The sequence below is a fragment of the Macaca nemestrina genome, chromosome 11, assembly GCF_043159975.1.
Source record: "Macaca nemestrina isolate mMacNem1 chromosome 11, mMacNem.hap1, whole genome shotgun sequence".
Taxonomy (NCBI): domain Eukaryota; kingdom Metazoa; phylum Chordata; class Mammalia; order Primates; family Cercopithecidae; genus Macaca; species Macaca nemestrina.
The window spans coordinates 126,027,464-126,048,602 of record NC_092135.1 but is presented as its reverse complement, the minus strand read 5'-3'; the positions used below and the strand labels follow the sequence as shown (position 1 = coordinate 126,048,602).

Below are 21,139 nucleotides of genomic sequence, written 5' to 3'. Positions count from 1 at the left end.
GAGGATAATTAATAGGCATGCATGAGTGGAATTTGGGAAGCCTATCTTTTCCAGTGTGGAGGGCAAGAGTCGGTGGGAGAAACTCAAAAAAGAGTACAAGAAAATAATGATATCTGGAGTAAATTCTAAAATGTGAGGGGGTAAGATTGTCCAGTTGTGGGGATAGGAAAAGGAATTTTAGAGTAGTTAGGTAAAAGTAAAATCACAGAGAAAGGAAAGCATGGCACATTTTTGAGACCTAGTGAGCAGTCTATCTGCTGTATTAGTTTACTAGGGCTGCCATAACAAAATACCAGACTGTGTGGCTTAAACAACTTGTTTACTCCCAGTTTTGGAGGCTAGAAGTCCAAGATCGAGGTGCTCCCAAGTTTGGTTTCTTCTGAGGTCTCTCTCCCTGGCTGGCAGATGGCACCTTCCCGCTGTGTCCTCACATGCTCTTTCCTCTGGCCATTTTCCTGCCTCATGTTTTTTTTTTTTCTTATAAGAATGCCAGTCATTGGATAAAGAAAATATAGCACATATACACCATGGAATACTATGCAGCCATAAAAAAGAACGAATTCATACCCTTTGCAGGGACATGGACGAAGCTGGAAACCATCATTCTCAGCACAGTAACACAGGAACAGAAAACCAAACACTGCATGTTCTTGCTCATAAGTAGGAGTTGAACAATGAGAACACATGGACACAGGGAGGGGAACATCACACACCAGGGCCTGTCGGAGGGGGTGGGGGAAAGGGGAGGGAGATCATTAGAACAAATACCTAATGCATGTGGGGCTTAAAACCTAGATGACAGGTTGATAGGTGCAGCAAACCACCATGGCACATGTATACCTATGTAACACACCTGCATGTTCAGCACATGTATCCCAGAACTTAAACTAAAATAAATAAATAAATGCTTGAGGGAATGGATTAAAAAAAAAAAAAAAAGAATACCAGTCATATTGCATTAGGACCGCCCCCCATCCCCCGTGGTCTCATTTTAACTTAATTACCTCTTTAAAGACCTTATCTTCTAATAATTACATTTTCAGGTATTGGGCGTTAGGACTTCAACAGATGAATTTTAGGAGGGACACAACTCAACCTATAACATCTGGGATATACAGGCACGGGAAAGATGCAGTCAGAAATGCAGATTAGGGTCAGCTCACAGATGCCTGGGAATATAAGAATGGGAAACTTGAACTTCTTTAGATAGTGAGCTATATGAACACCTGAGATGACATACTTCACTCATTTAACCTTCAAAATTGAAGGTTAAATCTGCTAACATGATTCATTTACAAATAAATTATCTTTGAATGTTATAATGTGTATTTTGTAGCAATCAACACTTCCCTCTAAAGAAACTCGCTTTCAGATATAGAGATATATATATTCACATTCTCCTATTTTTATCCTCTTCTTTCAAACCAACCCTAAGAGGAAGATCTTATAGATAGCAAGAGATTATCTGAAATGTACATATAGCCAATGCTACAGAAAGGTTTGGATTAATATTCGTTAAATATTAGCTCAAATGCTTGGGAAAGACGCTAACGCTATTCTAAATATAGACCACCTGCTTTCCCCAAGGGAATCAGTAAAACCTGAGTGACTCAGAACACATTGGAGAGAGAAAGGCTCTGCTACAGCAGTAATGAAAGGTCTTCAGAAAGGCAGAGGAGCTGCCCTTGCACTTTGCAGGAAGGGCAGTGCATGCAAGATCTTCCTTCCCGTCACACAGACAGAACTGATTCCAGCCTCAAAGTGGCACATTCTCAATGCAGAAAGGGAAGGCCTTTTGTAGGTGAGAAAACTGAGTCACAAACAGAATTCTCAAGGTCTCAGAACCACAAAGTGGTGGAGCAGGATATTAAAACAGGCATTCTGATTCCAGAGTCCGTATTTTCAATCACCAAAATACTGCCACTCATGAGAAACGGGCTGTCATGGCAGCCACCCCTCCTCTCAAATAAAAACCATTATGACAGCTTGATGTCAACAAAGCACCCTTGACCTCCACTTATTCCAGGAAACAGCCACCACAGAAAACCTTCCATCCATAGCATTGAGCAATCCTTAAAGAAACTGCCAAATGTACCTGAAGACCAGTTAGAAAGTCTCCCGACTTCCAAAGCTCCCTATCTTCACAGAACGCTTGCTAATGAGTGGCTGCCTCACATTTCCTCTTTTTACTCAATAAAATGGATTCCCCTCTGAACCTCTGATCTCCTGCTGAAACGCAAGTGACAGCAGATGGTTTCCCTATCTGGTCTCAGACTTACTTTAGTCTTTGACAACCAAACACAAATCAGTTTGACCCTTTAGGTTTATAATCATGCAAAAGTAATCAAATTCAAAGTACTTAACAATTATTAGACACTCAATCCACTGAAAACACAGTAAACTTTATTAAAACAAAAATAATCCATGTCATACTCTGATCGGATACTAACACTAAAATACATAACTGAGTGTTGAATTCCCTGGACCACACGTGGTAGTCATGACTCTGAATCAATCCAGCTTTATAGCAACTTTTCCCCTTTGCAAATCTCTAAACCTCTAAGTAGGTTAAGAAGCCTCCTCCATTCTGCACAGCAATGCAAATCATTGTTCATGAGGAGGAAGATGTAAATATCATTAAGAGCAATTGACAAATCTTGAAATCCTCCTCCCAGCACTTGAGACGATAAAGTATTTTTATAAGAAAAATTAGAGGGAATTCATCAAATACTTTAAAATATATATATTAAGGGTAAAATATTTCCCAGGGTGTTCTCATGCTTTAATTTGAACAGCAGTCCTGTAAGATAAATGATCATAATATGGCTTTCAACAGAGGGGCCTGCAAAGAAAAATGGAACTATCACTTACTCGCCTTATTGGTCTATGTCCTCACAAATAGAATAGAAGAGGCCTCTACAGTGCATCAGGATTAAGAAGATAAGTCATTTGCCCCAATCTGCCAGTGTGGTCCTAAATTTATACCACAATCTGAGCATTGTTATGTATTCACCCATAAACCTGATCGGTCAGGGACACAATACAAAGCCTACTCTATATTCTTCACGTGTAGCTGCAAGAAAAGAAGCAAGTGTTTACTTATCTGCTGAAAGATGAACACTGCCACCTGCTGAGATAAGAGAACTAACAAAAGTGTGCGAAGTTATGCACTTCTAAAACGCGACATTTTCTAGTTTTCATTAGTGAGAGCAGTAAAACGTATTCGCTTCGTTGTTAAGTGAAATGCATGAACATCTGGCCTGTTGTGGTGATTACTTGATTAAGATCCTATAGTCCCAAGAAAATAGTAGCAAAGGCAACTTTTTTCAAAGCAATCCATCCAACATTTCCCAAAAGGTAAGACGAAGAGCAAACTTCACCTTCATGGTCTTTACAGCTGCCATAGAGCCTTTCTGGAATTCCTCTTGTTTGCATGCCCACAAGTACCCATGAACTCATTTTTAAGCTTCTAAGTAATAAAACCTGAAACAACAAAGCACAGGAGAAAAATTCGGACTAGAGAGAAACTGATGGTTTTGCTCTGATGTGCAGCATCCACAACTGTATCACTTCCCCTTCATATGCTGAATCGATGTTCATCCTCGGAATTTCTCATATAGACCAGGGTGTTCCAGAGGAAAGGCAAGGAGAAGAAGGTGGGGGCGGGTAGTAAAAAGGGTTAAAAGACTCCAAGTTATACCAACTCCTAAACATGCGTTGTCAGCTTAAATTAAGGCTCTAATAATTCCTACTTTGTTCCTATTATTAAATGAACTAGCTAATGCAAAAGTCTTGCAAAATATAAAATATGCAGATATTTGGAATGTTTTCTGTTTATATTAGAAAGAAGTAGCCTGATAGAGCAGGAGGAAGCTAGGACAATTAGCTAGAGGATTGTTTCAGTTTCTAGTGCCAGGGTGATCATGAGATTCTAGATTCTAGATTAAAATGGAATAAGACTGGGTAACTAGGATTTTTTAACTGAGGGAAATCTTTATGATTTGGCGGATAGATAGAGAAAATAAAGGAAAAAAGGGAATGACAAGTCTATTGTTAGCAGAAATAGCATTGCTGAGATGATACAGAAAATGGAAGGAATAGGGAGGGGAGTAAGTAGTTCCCTTTTAGCCTTGATGAGATTAAAATAGATGGCAAGATGCTTAAGCTAATAAAGCTGTGTCCTCAATCTTGCAAGCAGGAAGGTTACTCAGGAGGACAGAAGCCAACATGCTAACGATAAAAAAGTGGAAAGTCACCAAACTCTGGGTCCTTGAGTCCTCGTGCCATTGCATAACCACCTTTGGGACTAACCTTGGTTTAATCATGGTATTAATCGTGGTATTTAATCACGGCAAGTATTCTGTTGCTTGCAACCAAAGCATTTCTAACCAAGACAATAGCAAATTTGAATTCAGCAAAATATGAAGTAATCTTGGTAAGATAACAGTTTTTTTTTTTAACTTCAAATTTTACTCCTTCGGAAACTTAAAAAATAAGTTGTTTTAGAGTAACACTAGCAGTGAAAATATAGAAGATAAATTTACTTGTAATTTAAAGATGATTGATGTGTTTTTAAATGGCAATGTGAAACACACATGTATAAAAAGCATTGTTTAGTTCAAAAGTGTATTTATTTTAATTTTAAAATGGAAATTATGCTAAATCGTGAGCTAATATATTTTTATATATGAGCTGTTGGGAACTATTTCTTTTCGTAAGAATAATCCTCTTTTATAGACTCATAAGAAATCTAAACATATGAAGAAGATGGATTAGATCATAATGGTCTACATCGATGATTTCTTTACTTCTCAGTTCCTCTGTTCAATACAGAACTTTTAAAAGGGTAATACTCTAAAGAACCTTAAATTTTATTTCTAATTGATAAAAAATTGATCTAGATAATTCTCCTTACAATACCTATAACACATTAAAGTCAGTTATATCTCAAGTATGATTTCTGAGGAAGTAATATCATGTTCTTTCTGGAGAAATGTGTTTAAATAAGATGACTAAGGTTTTGTTCATAAAAATAGTAGTAAATGTTGGCCGGTACAGGGGCTCACACCTGTAATCCTAGCAATTTGGGAGGCTGAGGTGGGCAGATTGCTTGAGCCCAGGAGTTTGAGACCATCCTGGGCAACATTGGAAGCCCTCATCTCTACAAAAAGTAACAAAAAATTAGCCGGGTGTGGGGGCATGTGCCTATAGTCCCAGCTATTTGGGAGGCTGAGGTGGGAGGATTGCTTAAGCTCTGGGGGCAGAGGTTACAGATTACACCACTGCACTCCAGCCTGGGCAAAAGAGTAAGACCCTGTCTCAAACAATAATAATAATAATAGTAAATGTTGATTACTATGTTTATTATGTGCCAGGTATTCCTTTTTTTTTTTTTTTTTTTTTTGAAATAGGGTCTCACTTTGTTGCCCAGGCTGGTCTCAAACTCGTGGGCTCAAGTGATCCTCCTGCCTCAGCCTCCCACAATGCTGGGACTGCAGGTATGAGCCACCGCACCCAGCCTGCGCCAGGTATTCCTAATCCTAAAGAAGAGAACTATTGTTAGCACTTTTGAAGTAAGGAAACTGAGACACAGTAAGGAAACTGAGACACAGCAAGTAAACTGGTCAGGTAACTTGCCTAATGATTAAGACTTGGAATCAGAATCCACAAGCAGGCAATCTGACTTCCAGACCCCACACATACCGCACTACAACTCTTCAATGCCTTTTCCGGCAAATGAAAATAAAGTGGGCATATTATCACTTTTCTTATGACTGTAAGTAATCAAACACTTATTTTAAGTAGGTTGGAATATCTGAAAATCGTAATAAATATTAAGAAAGACTTCCTCAACATATAAAAACTAGCGAAATAAGCCATTTTCTGGCCAAGGCCTTCCTCCACCTAAATTGGTCTATGGGACATTGGATCTCCACTACCATACATTGGCCGACTCTTTTGAATAATGTAACAAAACAGTATCACCCTTCCCTAAAGCCATCAAAGAGTTAGATAGGCAAGAGTCAGCGTCTGCTTCTATTTCTTTGGAGTTTTAAAAGAAGTAGCCACAATGGGAAAATGATAGTCTCTTTAATAAATGATGCTGAAAAAACTGGATATCCACATAAGAACAAATGAAATTGGATCCTTATCTTACATCATACTCAAGAATCAACTCAAAATGGATTAGAGATTTAAATATAAGACCTGAAACTATAAAAAATCCTACAAGGAAACATAGGGGGAGAGCTCCACGGAGTTGGTTGTGGCAAAGATTTCTTTTCTTTTCTTTTTTTTTGTCATGACAGGAAAAGCACCAGCAGTAAAAGAAAAAAAAAAAAAAAGGCAAATAAGATTACATCAAACTAAAAATATTCTGCACAAATAAGAAAATAATCAACAGAAAGAAAAGGCAACCATAGAATGGGAGAAAATATTTGCAAACCATAGGTAAGATAAGGAGTTATGATGCAGTCATTATGGAAAATAGTATGAAAGAACCTCAAAGAATTGAAAATACAACTACCATATGATCCAGCAATCCCACTTCTAGATATATATCCAAAGGAAATAAAATCAGTATCTCAAAGAGGTGTGTGAACTCCCATGTTTACCGCAGCATTATTCACAATAACCAAGACATGGAAACCACCTAAGCGTGCATGGATGGATGATGGATAAAGAATATGTGATATCTATATGGATATAGTGATACATATATGTCTATATCAATAAAGAAAATGTAATACATATGTATATATTTCTTTATCTGACAATGTAATGTAAGAAAATCTAATACACATATATGTATATATCTTTATCTCATATATATCACATTTTATTTATTCATATGTTCATCAGCGAACACTTAGGAAGTTGTTTCCATATCCTGACAATTGTGAATAATGCTGCAATGAACGCAGGTATGCAGATGTATAATATAGATGCAGGCAGACCTTGGAGATATTGCAGGTTCAGTTCAGATGCCTGTGGCAGTTTCTTAAAATAAGATGGCAATAAAGGTTGCTGCATCAATTGACTCTGCCTTTCATGAAAGACTTCTCTGTAGCATGTGATGCTGTTTGATAGCATTTTACCCACAGTAAACTTTTTAAAAATTGAAGTCAATTCTCTCAAACCCTGCTGCTGCTTTATCAACTAAGTTTATATAATATTCTAAATCCTTTGTTGTCATTTCAACAATGTTCACAGCATCTTCACCAGGAGTAGATTCCATCTCAAGAAACCACTCTGTATATCCGTAAGAGGCAACTCCTCACCCACTGAAGTTTTATTGTGGCATTGTAGCATTTCAGTCACACCTTCTAATTCTAGTTCTAGTTCTTTTGCTATTTTGAACCACATCTCTTGTACCCCTCAGTCATCCATGAGGACTGAAATCAACTTCTACTAAACCCTTGTTAATGTTGATGTTTTGACATCCTCAAAATGATTCATCATTCAGGATGAATCATGAATGTTCTTAATGGCAACTAGAATGGTAAAACCCTTTTAGAAAGTTTTCAATCTACTTTGCCAAGATCCAGAGGATCACAATTTATGGCAGGTATAGCCTTACAAAATGGAATCACAATTTATGGCAGGTATAGCCTTACAAAATGTACTTCTTAAATAATTAGACTTGAGAGTCAAAATTACTCCTTGATCTATAGGCTACAGAATGAATGTTGTGTTAGCAAGCATGAAAACAAAACTAATCCTCTCGTTCAACTCCAACAGAGCTCTTGGATGACCAGGTGAATTGTCAATGAGCAGTAATATTTTTGGGAAAAAAAATCTTTTTTATTTCTGAGCAGTGGGTCTCAACAGTAGACTTAAAATATTCAGTAAACTATGATAAAAACAGAAGTGCTGTCATCTAGGCTTTGTTTTTCCATTTACAGGGCACAGACAGAGTTCATTTAACCTAATTCTTAAGGGCCTTAGGATTTCAGGAATGGTAAATGAGGACTGCCTCAACTAAAGTCACCAATTGTCTTATCCCCTAGCAAGAGAATCAGCCCTATCCTTTAAAGCTTTGAAGTGAGGCACTGACCTCTCCTCTCTAGCTATGAAAGTCTTAAATGGCATTTTGTTCTAATGAAAGGATATTTCATTTACATTGAAACTCTTTTATTTAATGTAGCCACTTTCATTAATGATCTTAGCTAGACCTTCTGGATAACTTTCTACAGCATTTGCTGCTCACCTTGCACTTTTATATATGGAAGCAGTTCCTTAAACTTCATGTACCAACCTCTGCTAGCTTCAAACTTTGCTTCTGTACCTTCCTCATCTCTCTAAAACCAACATCACCACCTAATATCCAGATGCCCTTGGCAAATTCCTTAACTTCTCAGGGACTCAGTTTCCTCATTTTTAAATCAGGGCTTGTATCTACTTTGTAACCGTTGCCAGGAAGATTAAATGAGATGTTCTACATGAAGTGGTTGGGCACTACTGGCACATGGTAAGCACTCAGCCATACTGGTATTATTCGCATTATTAAGAAAATGAGTTCTAGAACACGTTCTGGGGATCTGCTGTAAACCACAATACCCATAGTTGACAATAAAGTATTATACACCTTGAAATATGCTAAAAGGATAGAGCTCATGTAAAGCGCTCATACCAATAAACAACAAAAAACACAAAACAACACAAGGAAATAGTTGAAGATGATGAGTATATTTAGTACCTTGATTTTGATGATGGTGTCATATATGTTCAAACTCATGAAAATGTATACATTAAATATATGCAATATTTTATATATTGATTATATATCAATGAAGCTCTTTTTGAAAAATAATTTTATAAGATTTTCAGGCATTCTCTTGCTTCAGATTCAGGCTTTATTAATGCTTGTGCTTTTCTTTTAACGTTAATTTTAATATACATTTGGGTACTTTTACATAAACCAAGCTTTTAAAAAACATTTTAAAATATTTCAGCAGTACTAAGGTTGGTATTTGATCATTTTCTCTCATGCTTCAATCGTTTTCCACCCAGATTGTATTTATTTATTTATTTATTTATTTATTTATTTAATGTGTGTGTAAGACGGCATCTCGCTCTGTCACCCAGCCTGGAGTGTAGTGGCACGATTTCGGCTCACTGCAACCTCTGCCTCCTGGGTTCAAGCGATTCTCCTGCCCCAGTCTTCTGAGTAGCTGGGACCACAGGCCCCCACCGCCACGCCCGCCTAATTTTTTTTTTTTTTTTTTTTTTTTTTTTTTGTATTTTTGGTAGAGATGGAGTTTCACCCTGTTGGCCAGGCTGGTCTCGAACTCCTGACCTCAAGTGATCCACCTGCCTTGGCCTCCCAAGGCACTGGGATTACAGGTGTGGGCCACGGCACCTGGCCCCACCCAGATTTTCAAATGCAATAGTCTGAATATTCTGTTTAACTTTTCCTTAGAAATAAACCTGCCAACATTTTTTTCAATGTATCAATACAGAACAGAAGATATTTGCTATTAAATAAGATCCACATTATTTCCCTTACTTCACCCTAAAAACATACATCATAAATACAGATGTACAAGGAATTTCCTCCAAAGACTTTATTCAACAGAAATTATAACAATAGGCTTCAAAGTAAAATCCAGGAGACACGTTGTTAAGTTACTCTGGTTTCCTTTTTCAGTATCATAATGCTTTTAAAAAACAAACACAATGGAAATAACTGGTGGCATTAGCCAAACATTACGCTGTGTCCTGCCATCTCCATCCAATAATAATATTGGAGTGGCATAACTTTGTCATGTTTAATGGTCATATCCGTGAAATAAAGGACAGTTGTATAAATAGTTGACTTGTAGAAAAAGAGAAAGCGTAAGAAATATTAAAGGAGCAGCTGTCTGGGAAGTTCCAGTTCTGGATTACCATTGCTAGCAAGTTTGCTCACTGACGAGCTTCCTTCAGTCAACGCCATATCCTACAGGTATTATCCTTGCTGCCTAATAAAACAGATTTCACAGAGTTATTTTTTTCTTCATTTCATTCACCTCATTCTCTCTTTCTACAAGTTGACCTTTTCTGGGCCATCGGTAATTAGCAATGTGCTAAATGGACTAGGTTCTCCGCGCCTAACTGCAGAGTCTCTGAGCAGCTCAGGCACCTTTGAAGTAGTGATTTTTTTTTCCCACGATACCAGCTAGTTGTAAATTAAGCAGGTACACATCCTGCTTACTTACACTGGCAAGATTCATGGCTTCTTAGAATGGGAGAGAACTTGGGAATGCAGCCACCTCAGCCATCCCCTCTGCTGTCCCCTCAAACATCACCACCCAGTGGAAAGTAACTTTGAATATCTCCAGGTTTGGGTGATAAGCTTAGGAGGAGGCAGGACATACCACCATTCAAAATTTTAGGGGAGTTTTCTCATCATCAGTGGGCACTACTGGTTTTCTCACCTTCAGGGACTAGGCACATAACATCAGTATAAGAAGTGTGAGTGCCTTAGGAACTAGGAAAGCGTATAAAAACCGTATCTCACAAAATGACACTTCATGTTTTAAAAAATGTAAAGACCATGCCAGCTACTTTTCTGCCATTTTCTTTGTGAATCTAAACCCAGCCTCAGGCAGCCCACTACAAAATGCCTGCAGTTAATCACGCTGGCGTCCACCCAGAAAATAGAGTAGACTCTTTCAAATAAAGTGATTGCTCTATCGATGGCAAGAGAGAAGTGTCACCCCGTTCTAATAGGCTCTGTTGTCTAGTGAGCCAACGTTAAGCACTTTGGTGCTTTGGGATACACTAAATTACTCAGTGGCATCTTAGAAGCACTCAGGAATGTATGTGCCGGCACCAAAGCAAGGCACAACAACAAAATTTCTTTTGCTAAACCCTCCAGGGTCCTCTGTGAAAACTGGCTGAGAGAAGAGGTACTGCAGAGCCAGCCTCACATGAGGCCATGTGGACTAGGAAAGGCTGGTCTTCCTTCTCTCACTCCCTGCAGGAGCGCCCTGTGCCCTCCATCGTTGCCCTTCACCTCTTTTCTCATCAAGGAGAAGGATTTGATATTGTGTTGACAACAAAAATCTATGGCTTATTTTCCCAGTGTTTTTGAAGTACCTACATTTTAGTTAACACTTGAAAATCATAAGCCCGAAGATTTTGAAGATCATAAGCCCTGTGATTTTGGAAACTGTCCATGATTAAGTAGACTGGGGAGGCATTCTAATTGGTAAGGGGAGATAATTCTCAGCACTCCTGAAGTTACCTGACTAGGAAACCACCTAATTAGCCAATATGTAAAGCCAACCTTGGGCCTGTGGCATTTAACTTATTAGACCAGTAATTTTTAAATTTGCTCAACACAATGAGAATCACTGGTACTTAGGCAGATCCAGTCTTTCGTGCTCACTTAGGGCACCCTACTCCACACCACTGTGGCACCCGTTCCCTGCCAAGGCCTCCCCTCGAGCCACTGCACTAACATGATGTCATTTTTCTCCCCCTTCCACAATCTAAGCTACCCTTTTCTTATGAAAAGTTGCTAATATTATTAATTCACCATAAACTGTTAATGGTTGAAAAATGGTTAATACATGTACTTTTCCCCCCAAACATTAGTGCTTTAGCAGGGGAGAAAACAACTCTGCTCAAAGAATAAATCTCTAATGGGCTGTAAAGCCAACTAGGGAGAATTTTGATCCTGACTTGTTTTGGTTACTAACACTTACTGCCATAAACTGAATTTTTTTCTTGAGACAGGGTCTTACTCTGTCACCCAGACTGGAGTACAGTGGCATGATCATAGCTCATCGAAGCCTCCAACTTCTTGGCTCAAGTGCTCCTCCAGCCTCAGCCTCCTGAGCAGCTGGGACTACAGGTGCATGCCACCATGCCCAGCTAATGCTCTATTTTTTGTAGAGACAGGGTCTCACTATGTTGCCCTCACTTAGTAACCAGTAAGGTTACTAAATCTAGATAAATTATTACCTTATCTAGAGCAAATAAAATTCAAAGTTCACAAAGCCTTACTATAGTCAATGGCAGAGCTCACTCCTGCAGGTCCTCATAAAACTAAAATTAAATAATGAAAATATGAGGGCAGGCCAAGATGAGCTAGTGACTATAGAAAAGAGGTAGGGAATGGGGATGAACTCCTGTTAGTATTCAGCTTGGAAACTCTAACAGCCAATCAAGAAAAAATGAGTCTATGGTGTTGATGTCTTCCATACCTGTAATGACTATGTTGCCTTTATAGTTGAAAGTACATGAAAAGATTTCATCAGTGTGCCCCTCAAGAACCTGGAGGCACTGGCCAGTCTGAGCATCCCAGATTCTAGCCGTTTTGTCAGAGCTGCCAGTTAGAAGACGGTTCCCTTGAGGGTTGAAAGAAATCTGCAAAAAAGAAAGAAAAATGATCACGGCTTTGTGTAATGGTTCCAAACACATTTCTTATCAGCAAAAAGAGGACATTACTAAGCACATGTCACCTTCCTAGTCTGGTATTTATTCTTGCATAGAACAATTTCTTCATGATGGAAAAAAAAATATTGCAGGGATTAATACATGGAAATTAAAATCCAGAGAGAAAATTTAATTGCCTACTCCACACATTTTTAAGCATAAAGACCAAAGCATCCATATAATTTGAGTATTCCCCACCCAGCCTCTTTCCAAAGATGCATGATGCCCTTCTCCATGCAAAGACGCAGGGCCCTGGTGTGAATGAACACACAAGTCAGGATCCTTCATAGCCAAACCCTGGTGTTGTCTTTGTAGTCAAAAGCACACAGATCCAGGCGGGGGGTGGTGGCTCAGGCCTGTAATCCCAGCACTTTGGGAGGCCAAGTCAGGTAGATCACCTGAAGTCAGGAGTTCAAGACTGCCTGACCAACATGGCGAAACCCCATCTCTACTAAAAACACAAAAATTAGCCAGGTGTGGTGGCGCACACCTATAATTCCAGCTACTGAGGAGGCTGAGGCAGCAGAATCGCTGGAACTTGGGAGGTGGAGGTTGAAGTGAGCCGAGATCATGCCACTGCACTCCAGCCTGGGTGACAGAGCAAGACTCCGTCTCAAGAAAAGAATAATAATAAATTAAAATAAATAAAAAACAAAAAAGCACACAGATCCTTCTCTAATCTGTGCCACAGAATAAGTGAATGTTAGAACCTACAAGAAAGGAAATTCTCATCTACTGCTACCCCAAGTATAGCATTTTCCATAAATAACCTTCTGTGCCTCCCATGTGCCAGGTGTTGCCAGTTGGTATCTGAGTGACCATCAGAGGAACCTGTTAGTCCTGCATTCCTTTGGGCATCATGCTTACATCCCTCTCTAATCACCAGAAGACAGTGATTCGGGCCATCTCGTCAATGACTGAAGGTTTGAGGAGGGCAGTGCCATTTCTGTTTTTATCACTGTGTTACTAGTGGCTGTGCAATGCCCAGCATAGTGTACACTCTCTAAAAACGTTTGCTGAATGACTGAATACTTTAGCTTTGCACCCCATAGAAATGCCCTTACCAGATGCCAATTCAATAGTATGTTCACTTAAAAAGCATAACATTTAATAAAATAGCACTAGAGAATTATTTATAGTCACTCATTCATGAAAATAGATGTTTACTTGTCGAGGGGACACACCAGATGTATCAATAGCTACCTAGTCAGACACTCAGAAACGTGGGCCAGGCTTCCTCCTCGTCCTGCCTCCCACACCCACACCCCACTTTTCCATCCCCTCCTGCCATCCATAAGCCTCCCAGCTTATGAAGAGGCCATAGTCTGCATGCCCTGCAGACCTCCACTGACCAGCCAGAGGGCAATGATCACCAGCTGCAGGTGCAGAGGCAGAAGAGCCAAGAGCACAGCATGGGGCAGAGTTCCAGGGTCTAGATGGAGCCTTCAGAAACCTAAAATCATCAAGCTGATATTTTACAAAGCAGGAACACAGCTGATCTCAGACAGGGAACCAAGGGATTGGGCTGAGCTGGGAGGTGAGAGCCACCAAGTCCTAGTCTACTCTACGAAGTTCTGATGACACATCTGAACTTCAGATCACTGACTAGGTGGGCCTGCTCTGTGAATGATCTTTTGGGGGAAGTTTATACAAATCCTAAGATACAGCTTTGTAGTTCAAAGTGGATAATTTTATATTTTAGTTGTTACGTATTTCCAGGAACTACTTCCTCAATTGCATCTAACTTACAGAACACTTCACATTTGCTGCACAGCATATTTTTTGCACAACATAAACTTCTGTGTTTATTGGAACCAGGAAAAGCACTTTACACGCTCCTTAAATTGCTGTATTAAGTATTTTCAGCTAACTAAATCTTTTGCTGAGAGTGGAAGAGAATGTTGCTCCATACTTTTTAAGAGGTTTTAGAAATCATTATTATGCTAAGTTTGAGGGCACAGTTAAAAATAAAGTCTTTAGGTGAGCGATTTCTAGAAAAAAAAAAGAGACAATTGAACAAATTTTAGTACTTCAGTTCCAGTAGACCTATTCATAATAAGCATGCGCTTTTTGCTTTTTTAATTTGAGATAGGGTCTTGCTCTGTCACCCAAGCTGGAAAGCAGTGGTGCAATCACATCTCACTACAGCCTTGACTTCCTGGGCTCAAGCGATCCTCCTGCCTCAGCCTCCAGAGTAGGTGGGACTACAGATGTGTGACACCACACGCAGCTGACTTTTTTTGTTTTGTTTTTTTTTTTTTGTAGAGATGTGGTATCCTTATGTTGCCCAGGTTGGTCTTGAACTCCTGGCCTCAAGCAATCTTCTCACCTCTTCTTCTCAAAGTGCTGGGATTATAGGTATGAGGCACTGCACCCACGCCCTGCTCTTTATTTTTTGAAAGTAAATAAACTCCTCCAAATGAGAAAGCAACTCACCTTTGAAATTTCACCTTCATGGCCTTCCAGTTTGGCAATGCATTTTCTTGTGGCAGCACTGAAAATTCTTGCTGTTCCTTTTTGAGAGGGGTAGGGATATATATAAATTCATCTTAAATACAGAACTTTGGATAAAAGACCCTGCATTGTATAAATATCTATCCCCCGACACACGAGCTCTGTGCTAAGTTCATCTTCTTGCCAATGGTAAGAGCTGGATACTTAATACTCTAAATGCCTGCTGGTGCCACTGCAGGAGAGGGCGAGAGGGAGCTCCCTGGTAGCTCATTAGAAGAAATGATGTATTCTAAGGTAGAAAAGAGAGCAAGAAACAGGAATCCAGAAAGAAAAACCTTTAAGAGAAAAAGAGGAATTAGAGCAAGTTTCAAGAGGCAAGTGATGAAATAAGCAGCAAGCCCAGCATGATACACTAGGTGTGAGTCTGAGTTTCTGCAAGGTGCACAAGGAACATCCCAAGAAGAAGCATCAGCTGCTACTCAACAGGTAAAAAACAGGCTTCAAAAACTCTTTTCCACAGAAAAACCTAATCGAACACTTTGTTCCTGCTCTGCCTCCAGTGACCAAAAGTGCCAAGCCTATAGTAGCCATTCAATAAATAGCTGTAGGATGGATGGATGAATGGATGGATGGACGATGGACGGATGATGGATGGATGGATGGATGGATGGATGGATGGATGGATGATGGATGGATGGATGGATGGATGGATGATGGATGAATGGATGGAGAAATGGATGGAGTAAGTACTATGGACATTTCCTTATAAGTAAAGGATGAATAAGTTAAATAAATAAGTATTGAAAGAGAAAAACATGAGTAGTAACATTTTTGTTAGAAGAAAAGTTATAATTTGCCTTGCCAGATGAAGACTGCTTTTTAAAATCTCTAATTATAGCTTTACATAGTAGTAAAATATAGCAAGGATACAAAATTGTAGGTACTTGATTTGCATCCAGAGAAAAGTAAAATACTGTAATAAATTTTTTACTTGCCTTTCTGACAATGTCAACTTCATGAGGAAGTACAAAAATGATAAAACTTGCTATTTTAGAATTAATGTAATTTAAAAACATATAACTTGAAATTCAGTTGGACATTTCAAAAGCCTCAAAGGGAAGTGACCAATTTGGTTTCAGAGTCAATAACATGAAAGAGAATGTCCTGCATAGATCTACACTTTAAATTTTATAAAACTATATTTCTAAACTTCAGAAAACTCAGAAATAATATGGCCTGAAACACTGTAGTTTTTTTACAGATAGGGATACAACTAAAGAAACAAAAAAAATCAGCCTTCAGAATAATTCCAATGAAGAAGAAAAAGTAGATAGATAGATAGATAGATAGATAGATAGATAGATAGATAGATAGATAGAGAGATAGATAGATAGATAGACAGACAGACAGATAGATAGATACATAGATAGATGTTGCTGCACGGGTAACTATTAGATGAGATCTAAATTTTAAGAAGGGAATTAGGAGCAAAGACCAGAGATAAATAAAAAAAGATCATTGTAAACATCAAGACTTCCTAGAAAGACTTCTCATTCCTAGAATGAGAAGAAGTTTACAAAGCATGCAAAAGGGAAAAAAGAGAGAGAGAGAGAGAGAGAGAGATTTTCAAAGTAATGTTTTATCAGACAAGGAGAGAATAGAATCATGGCCAGAGCAAATACCAGATTATATAGAAAATAAAACTAGAATTGAGCTTGATTTTATTCTCATTCACCCTAAGAATCCTGATTCTTTAATTCTACCTTTTTTATCCCCCCTTAGTGTGAACCAACTTCTAACATTCTATACAGTCAAACATTCCATATAATCTAGCATTCTATATGAGTATGGTGTTACATATTGTCTGCCTGGAGAGTTCACAATGTAACTCCATGAAGGCAGGGATCCCTATCTCTTTTGTTCACTCAACTATCCTATATTCCTAAAACAATTCTGGCACAAAGTAGATATTTTGATACATATTGTTGAGTAAATTATTTCTATCAATAATGATATTTAAAATGAGAGGGGTGGATTAATTACACTTAAGGTATGGTTATTAAAAGCCAGGATCTGTAAGAAGATAAAAAAAAGTAAATAGTTATTTAAAACAATTAAATTCTCCAGCCTCAGGATGTTTACATTCTAGGGTATAAGGAAGACTTATATCTATCAGCAAGGGATCACCTTTGAAATGTCCTAGCGAGTAAGACAGCAAGCATGCAAATGTAATTTTGAAGGAGACAATGAAATACTGTGTAATTACAATAAATCACCAATAAAATTCTACACCTGATTATAACATAAAGGATATGTGACTGCTTAAAAGTATGTTAGTCACAAGGTGTTTCCATTTTTGCCAGAATTTTTGTATCCAAAAATGTCATTGCAGCCATAAAAAAGAATGAGTTCATGTCCTTTGCAGAGACATGGATGAAGCTGGAAGCCATTATTCTCAGCAGACTAACACAGGAACAGAAAACCAAACACTGCATGTTCTCACTCATAAGTGGTAGGTGAATAATGAGAATACATGGACACAGGGAGGGGAATATCACACACCAGGGTCTGTCTGGGGGTAGGGGCAAGAGGAGAAAGGGGAGAGAAAGCATTAGGACAAATACCTAATATATGCAGGGCTTAAAACCTAGGATTGATAGGTGCAGCAAACCACCATGGCACATGTATACCCATGTAACAAACCTGCACGTTCTGCACATGTATTCTAGAACTTAAATTTAAAAATAAATAAATAAATAAAAATTAAAACCTTGCTCATAACCCCTCAGCCAGCAAATCACATATCTAAGTTCTGCAACTCCAAGTTTGTCTATCCAGCAAATATTGACCTTTATAAGAGATTCTGAGGCATACAGGGAATGTAGTTATACAATCATTATATTGAATAAAAGAGAAGAACTGCTGTCTAAAAAAAATTTCTTATAAGTACTTTTTAAAAATATTTGGTTTTGACAAATAAAAATTATATATATTCAAATTGTACAACATGATGATTTTATATACAAATATATTGTGTAATGACATCAAAATTGAGTTAATTAGCACATCCACCACCACCCCTGCTATACTTGAGACCCCAGAACCTGTTCCTCTTGTAATCTAAGTTTGTGCCCTTTGACCAACATCTCCCCATTTTTCCCACCCCTTGACCCCTACTAGTCACCCTCCTACTCTATCTTCATGAGTTCAACTTTTTTAGACTCCACGTCAAAGTACATCATACAGTGTTTTGTCCTTTTGTGTCTGGTTTATTTCACTTAAATCCTCCAGGTTCATCCATATTGTCACAAACGGCAATGTTTTCTTCTTTTATGGTGAAAATAAAAGTATGTATATATATATCACATTTATTTATCCATTTATCTGTCAATGAACACTTTGGTTGTTCCCATATCTTGGCTATACTACAAAGCTATAGTAATCAAAATAGTACTGGCATAAAAACAGACACATAGACCAATAGAAAGCCTAAAAATAAACTCACACATATATGGTCAACTAATCTTTAACAAAGGCATCAAAAATACACAATGGAGAAAGAAAAATCTCTTTAATAAATGGTGCTAGCAAAATTGGTTATCCACATGCTGAAGAATATTACACTATTTACAAAAATTAACCCTAAATAAATTAAAGACAAACACAAGATATGAAACTGTGTAACTTCTAGAAGACAATATAAAAGGCAGCTTGACAATGGTCTTGGCAATGACTTTTTGGACATGACACCAAAAGCACAGGCAACAAAAGCAAAAATAAACAAGTGGGACCACATGAAAGTAAAGGCTACTGCACAGCCAAGAAAATAATTTTAAAAATGAAAAGGCAACCCATGAAATGGGAGAAAATGTTTGTAAATCACATATGTGATAAAGGGTTAACATCCTAAATGTAGTTCACACAACTCAATAGCAAAAAATAAAAATGGGCAAAGAACCTGAATAGATTTTTCCAAAGAAGACATATTAATGGCCAACAGGTACATATGAAAAGGTGCTCCTTTCACTAATCACTAGAGAAATGCATATCAAAACCACAATGAAATATCACCTGCACTTAGGATGGTTATTGTCAAAAAGACAAGAGATTTTAAAATGTTAGCAAACGTGTAGAGAAAAAGAAACCCTTGAATGTTGCTAGTGGGAATGCTAATTGATACAGCCATTATGGAAAACAGTATGAAGGCTCCTCAAAAAAAATTAAAATAGAGCTACCATACAATCCAGCAATCCCTCTACTGGGTACATATCCAAAGAAAATAAAATCAGTAACTTGAAGAGGTATCTGCACCCTCATGCTCATTGCAGTATTAGTCACAGTAGCCAAGATATAAAAACAACTTAAATTGTCCATTAGTGAATGGATGAACTTCCAGAATCTCTTAAATGGCTGTCAAGGAGTTTATGCAGACATGATGTCGAGTCACCACATGTAGTCATCAGAGGAATCGGAAGAATCAGAGGAATGTCGTCATCAGAGGAATCAGACAGAAATATGTGCCTGTCAAAGAGACGATAGTATAGACACAATGTATTCTCATATATGATTGCCAAGCAATGACATGATCATAATTCAGCATGACACATATCACAGGGGGTGACACAGATATAATGTAGTGTCATATGTGGTCAACACAGATGTAGACATAGAGTAATGTCATGCATGGCCATGAGGGAGATGACACAGACATAGCTTAGTGTCACATGTGGTAAGAGAGATGACATAAATGTACTGTAGGGTCAAATGTGGTTATCAAGGAGATAATGCAGATATAGTGTAGTGTCATACATTGTTGACAAGGAGATTATACAGACATAGGTCAGAATTACGGAGCTGACACATACACAGTATAGCATCATACATGATCATCAATAAGATGATCCAGATGTATAGTAGTACCTACACAGGAGTCCGAATGTTAATGCAGACATGCTGTACATCACGTAAGGATTTAAAGGAGATAATGCAGACATAGTATAGCCTGAGGTGTGATCATTGTCAAGTTCAAGTAGATGAAAAAGACATAGTGTAGCATCATATATGATCATCAAGAAAATAATGGAGACATCGTGTAGGGTCATATGTGGACTATAAAAGATGATACCCAAATAACATAGTATACATGGCCATCATGGATATGACACATGTCCATGATTATCATGTGTAATTGTCCAGAAGATGATGCAGAATAGTATGGTACTCTATAAGGTTATCAAGGAGATGACAGAGAAATAGTATAGCATCATACTTGGTTTTCAAGTAGATGACATGCACATTGACATTCATAATATGTGACTATCAAAGAGAACAACCTTGGTTTAAACATCATACATAGTTATCAAAGAGATAATGCAGTCATAACAGCATAATATGTACTTCTCAAGCAGATTTTGCACATATACTGTGGCACCATATATAGTTGTCAAGGTGATAACACAGATATCTTGCAGCCTCAAATACTGTCATCAGTGAGATTACTCATAATATCATGCATAGTTATTTTAAAATTGATGTAAACGTAGTACAAATTCATGTATTGCTGTTAAAAACAATGCAGACATGGTATGTAACCATAAGTGGTTGTCAAGTAATAATTACATATTAGATATAGTGTAGCAGTATATTATTTTCAGGGTAATAGTCATATAGGGTCTCAGTAAGACAACGAAGACATAATGTCGCATCATACATGGTTGTCAGGGAAATCACAAAGGTTTAAATGTCACAGATGTTTATTAGAAATATGTGACTGATAAAATAGCTATAGTGAAAATATGCAGAAATAATATATAATCATATGTAACTTTCAAGGTGATGGCACAAACATTGTAGCATTATAAACTGTCCTAAATGAGATGAACTACAGCATAATATCATAAAGAGTTTTCAAGGACATGATATAGACAACAGTATAACATTGCATGTGGTTATCAAGAAGAGGAAGTAGATATAGTGTAGCATTATATATGGCTATTAAGGATATGACACATAAGATAGCATTGCATATGGTTGACAGAGACAATTATATTGTAGCATAATAACTGGGAGTAGTGAGATGAAACATGGTACATATATTCAGTGTTATTAAGAAGACCCAAATAGAGTCTAGTATCACAGGATTTACTACAGACAGGGTATGTTACAGCATCACACATCATTCTCAGGGAGATGATTATCAGAGGTTATTGTCAAGGAGGCATCACATAAATAGTTTAGCATCACACAGTATTAATCCCAC

General features: G+C 37.9%; 1 protein-coding gene across 5 annotated transcripts in view; it reads right to left on the bottom strand.

Moving 5' to 3' along the window:
- Positions 1–9,542: 9,542 nt before the first annotated feature.
- The window catches only part of LOC105473969 (dynein assembly factor with WD repeats 1), a 58,198-nt gene continuing 46,601 nt past the window's right edge, over positions 9,543–21,139 (bottom strand). For 4 of the 5 annotated variants that reach the window (XM_071073486.1, XM_071073489.1, XM_071073488.1 and 1 more), the window contains 3 exons: positions 14,863–14,939; positions 12,195–12,357; positions 9,543–9,962 (listed from right to left, as the gene is read on the bottom strand). In XM_071073486.1, the coding sequence (XP_070929587.1) occupies positions 9,928–9,962; positions 12,195–12,357; positions 14,863–14,939 (275 nt within the window). In that variant the 3' untranslated portion in view covers positions 9,543–9,927. Of the gene's footprint in view, positions 9,963–12,194; positions 12,358–14,862; positions 14,940–18,450; positions 19,402–21,139 lie in introns of those variants that run through there. The other variant, XM_071073490.1, reaches the window with a different exon arrangement.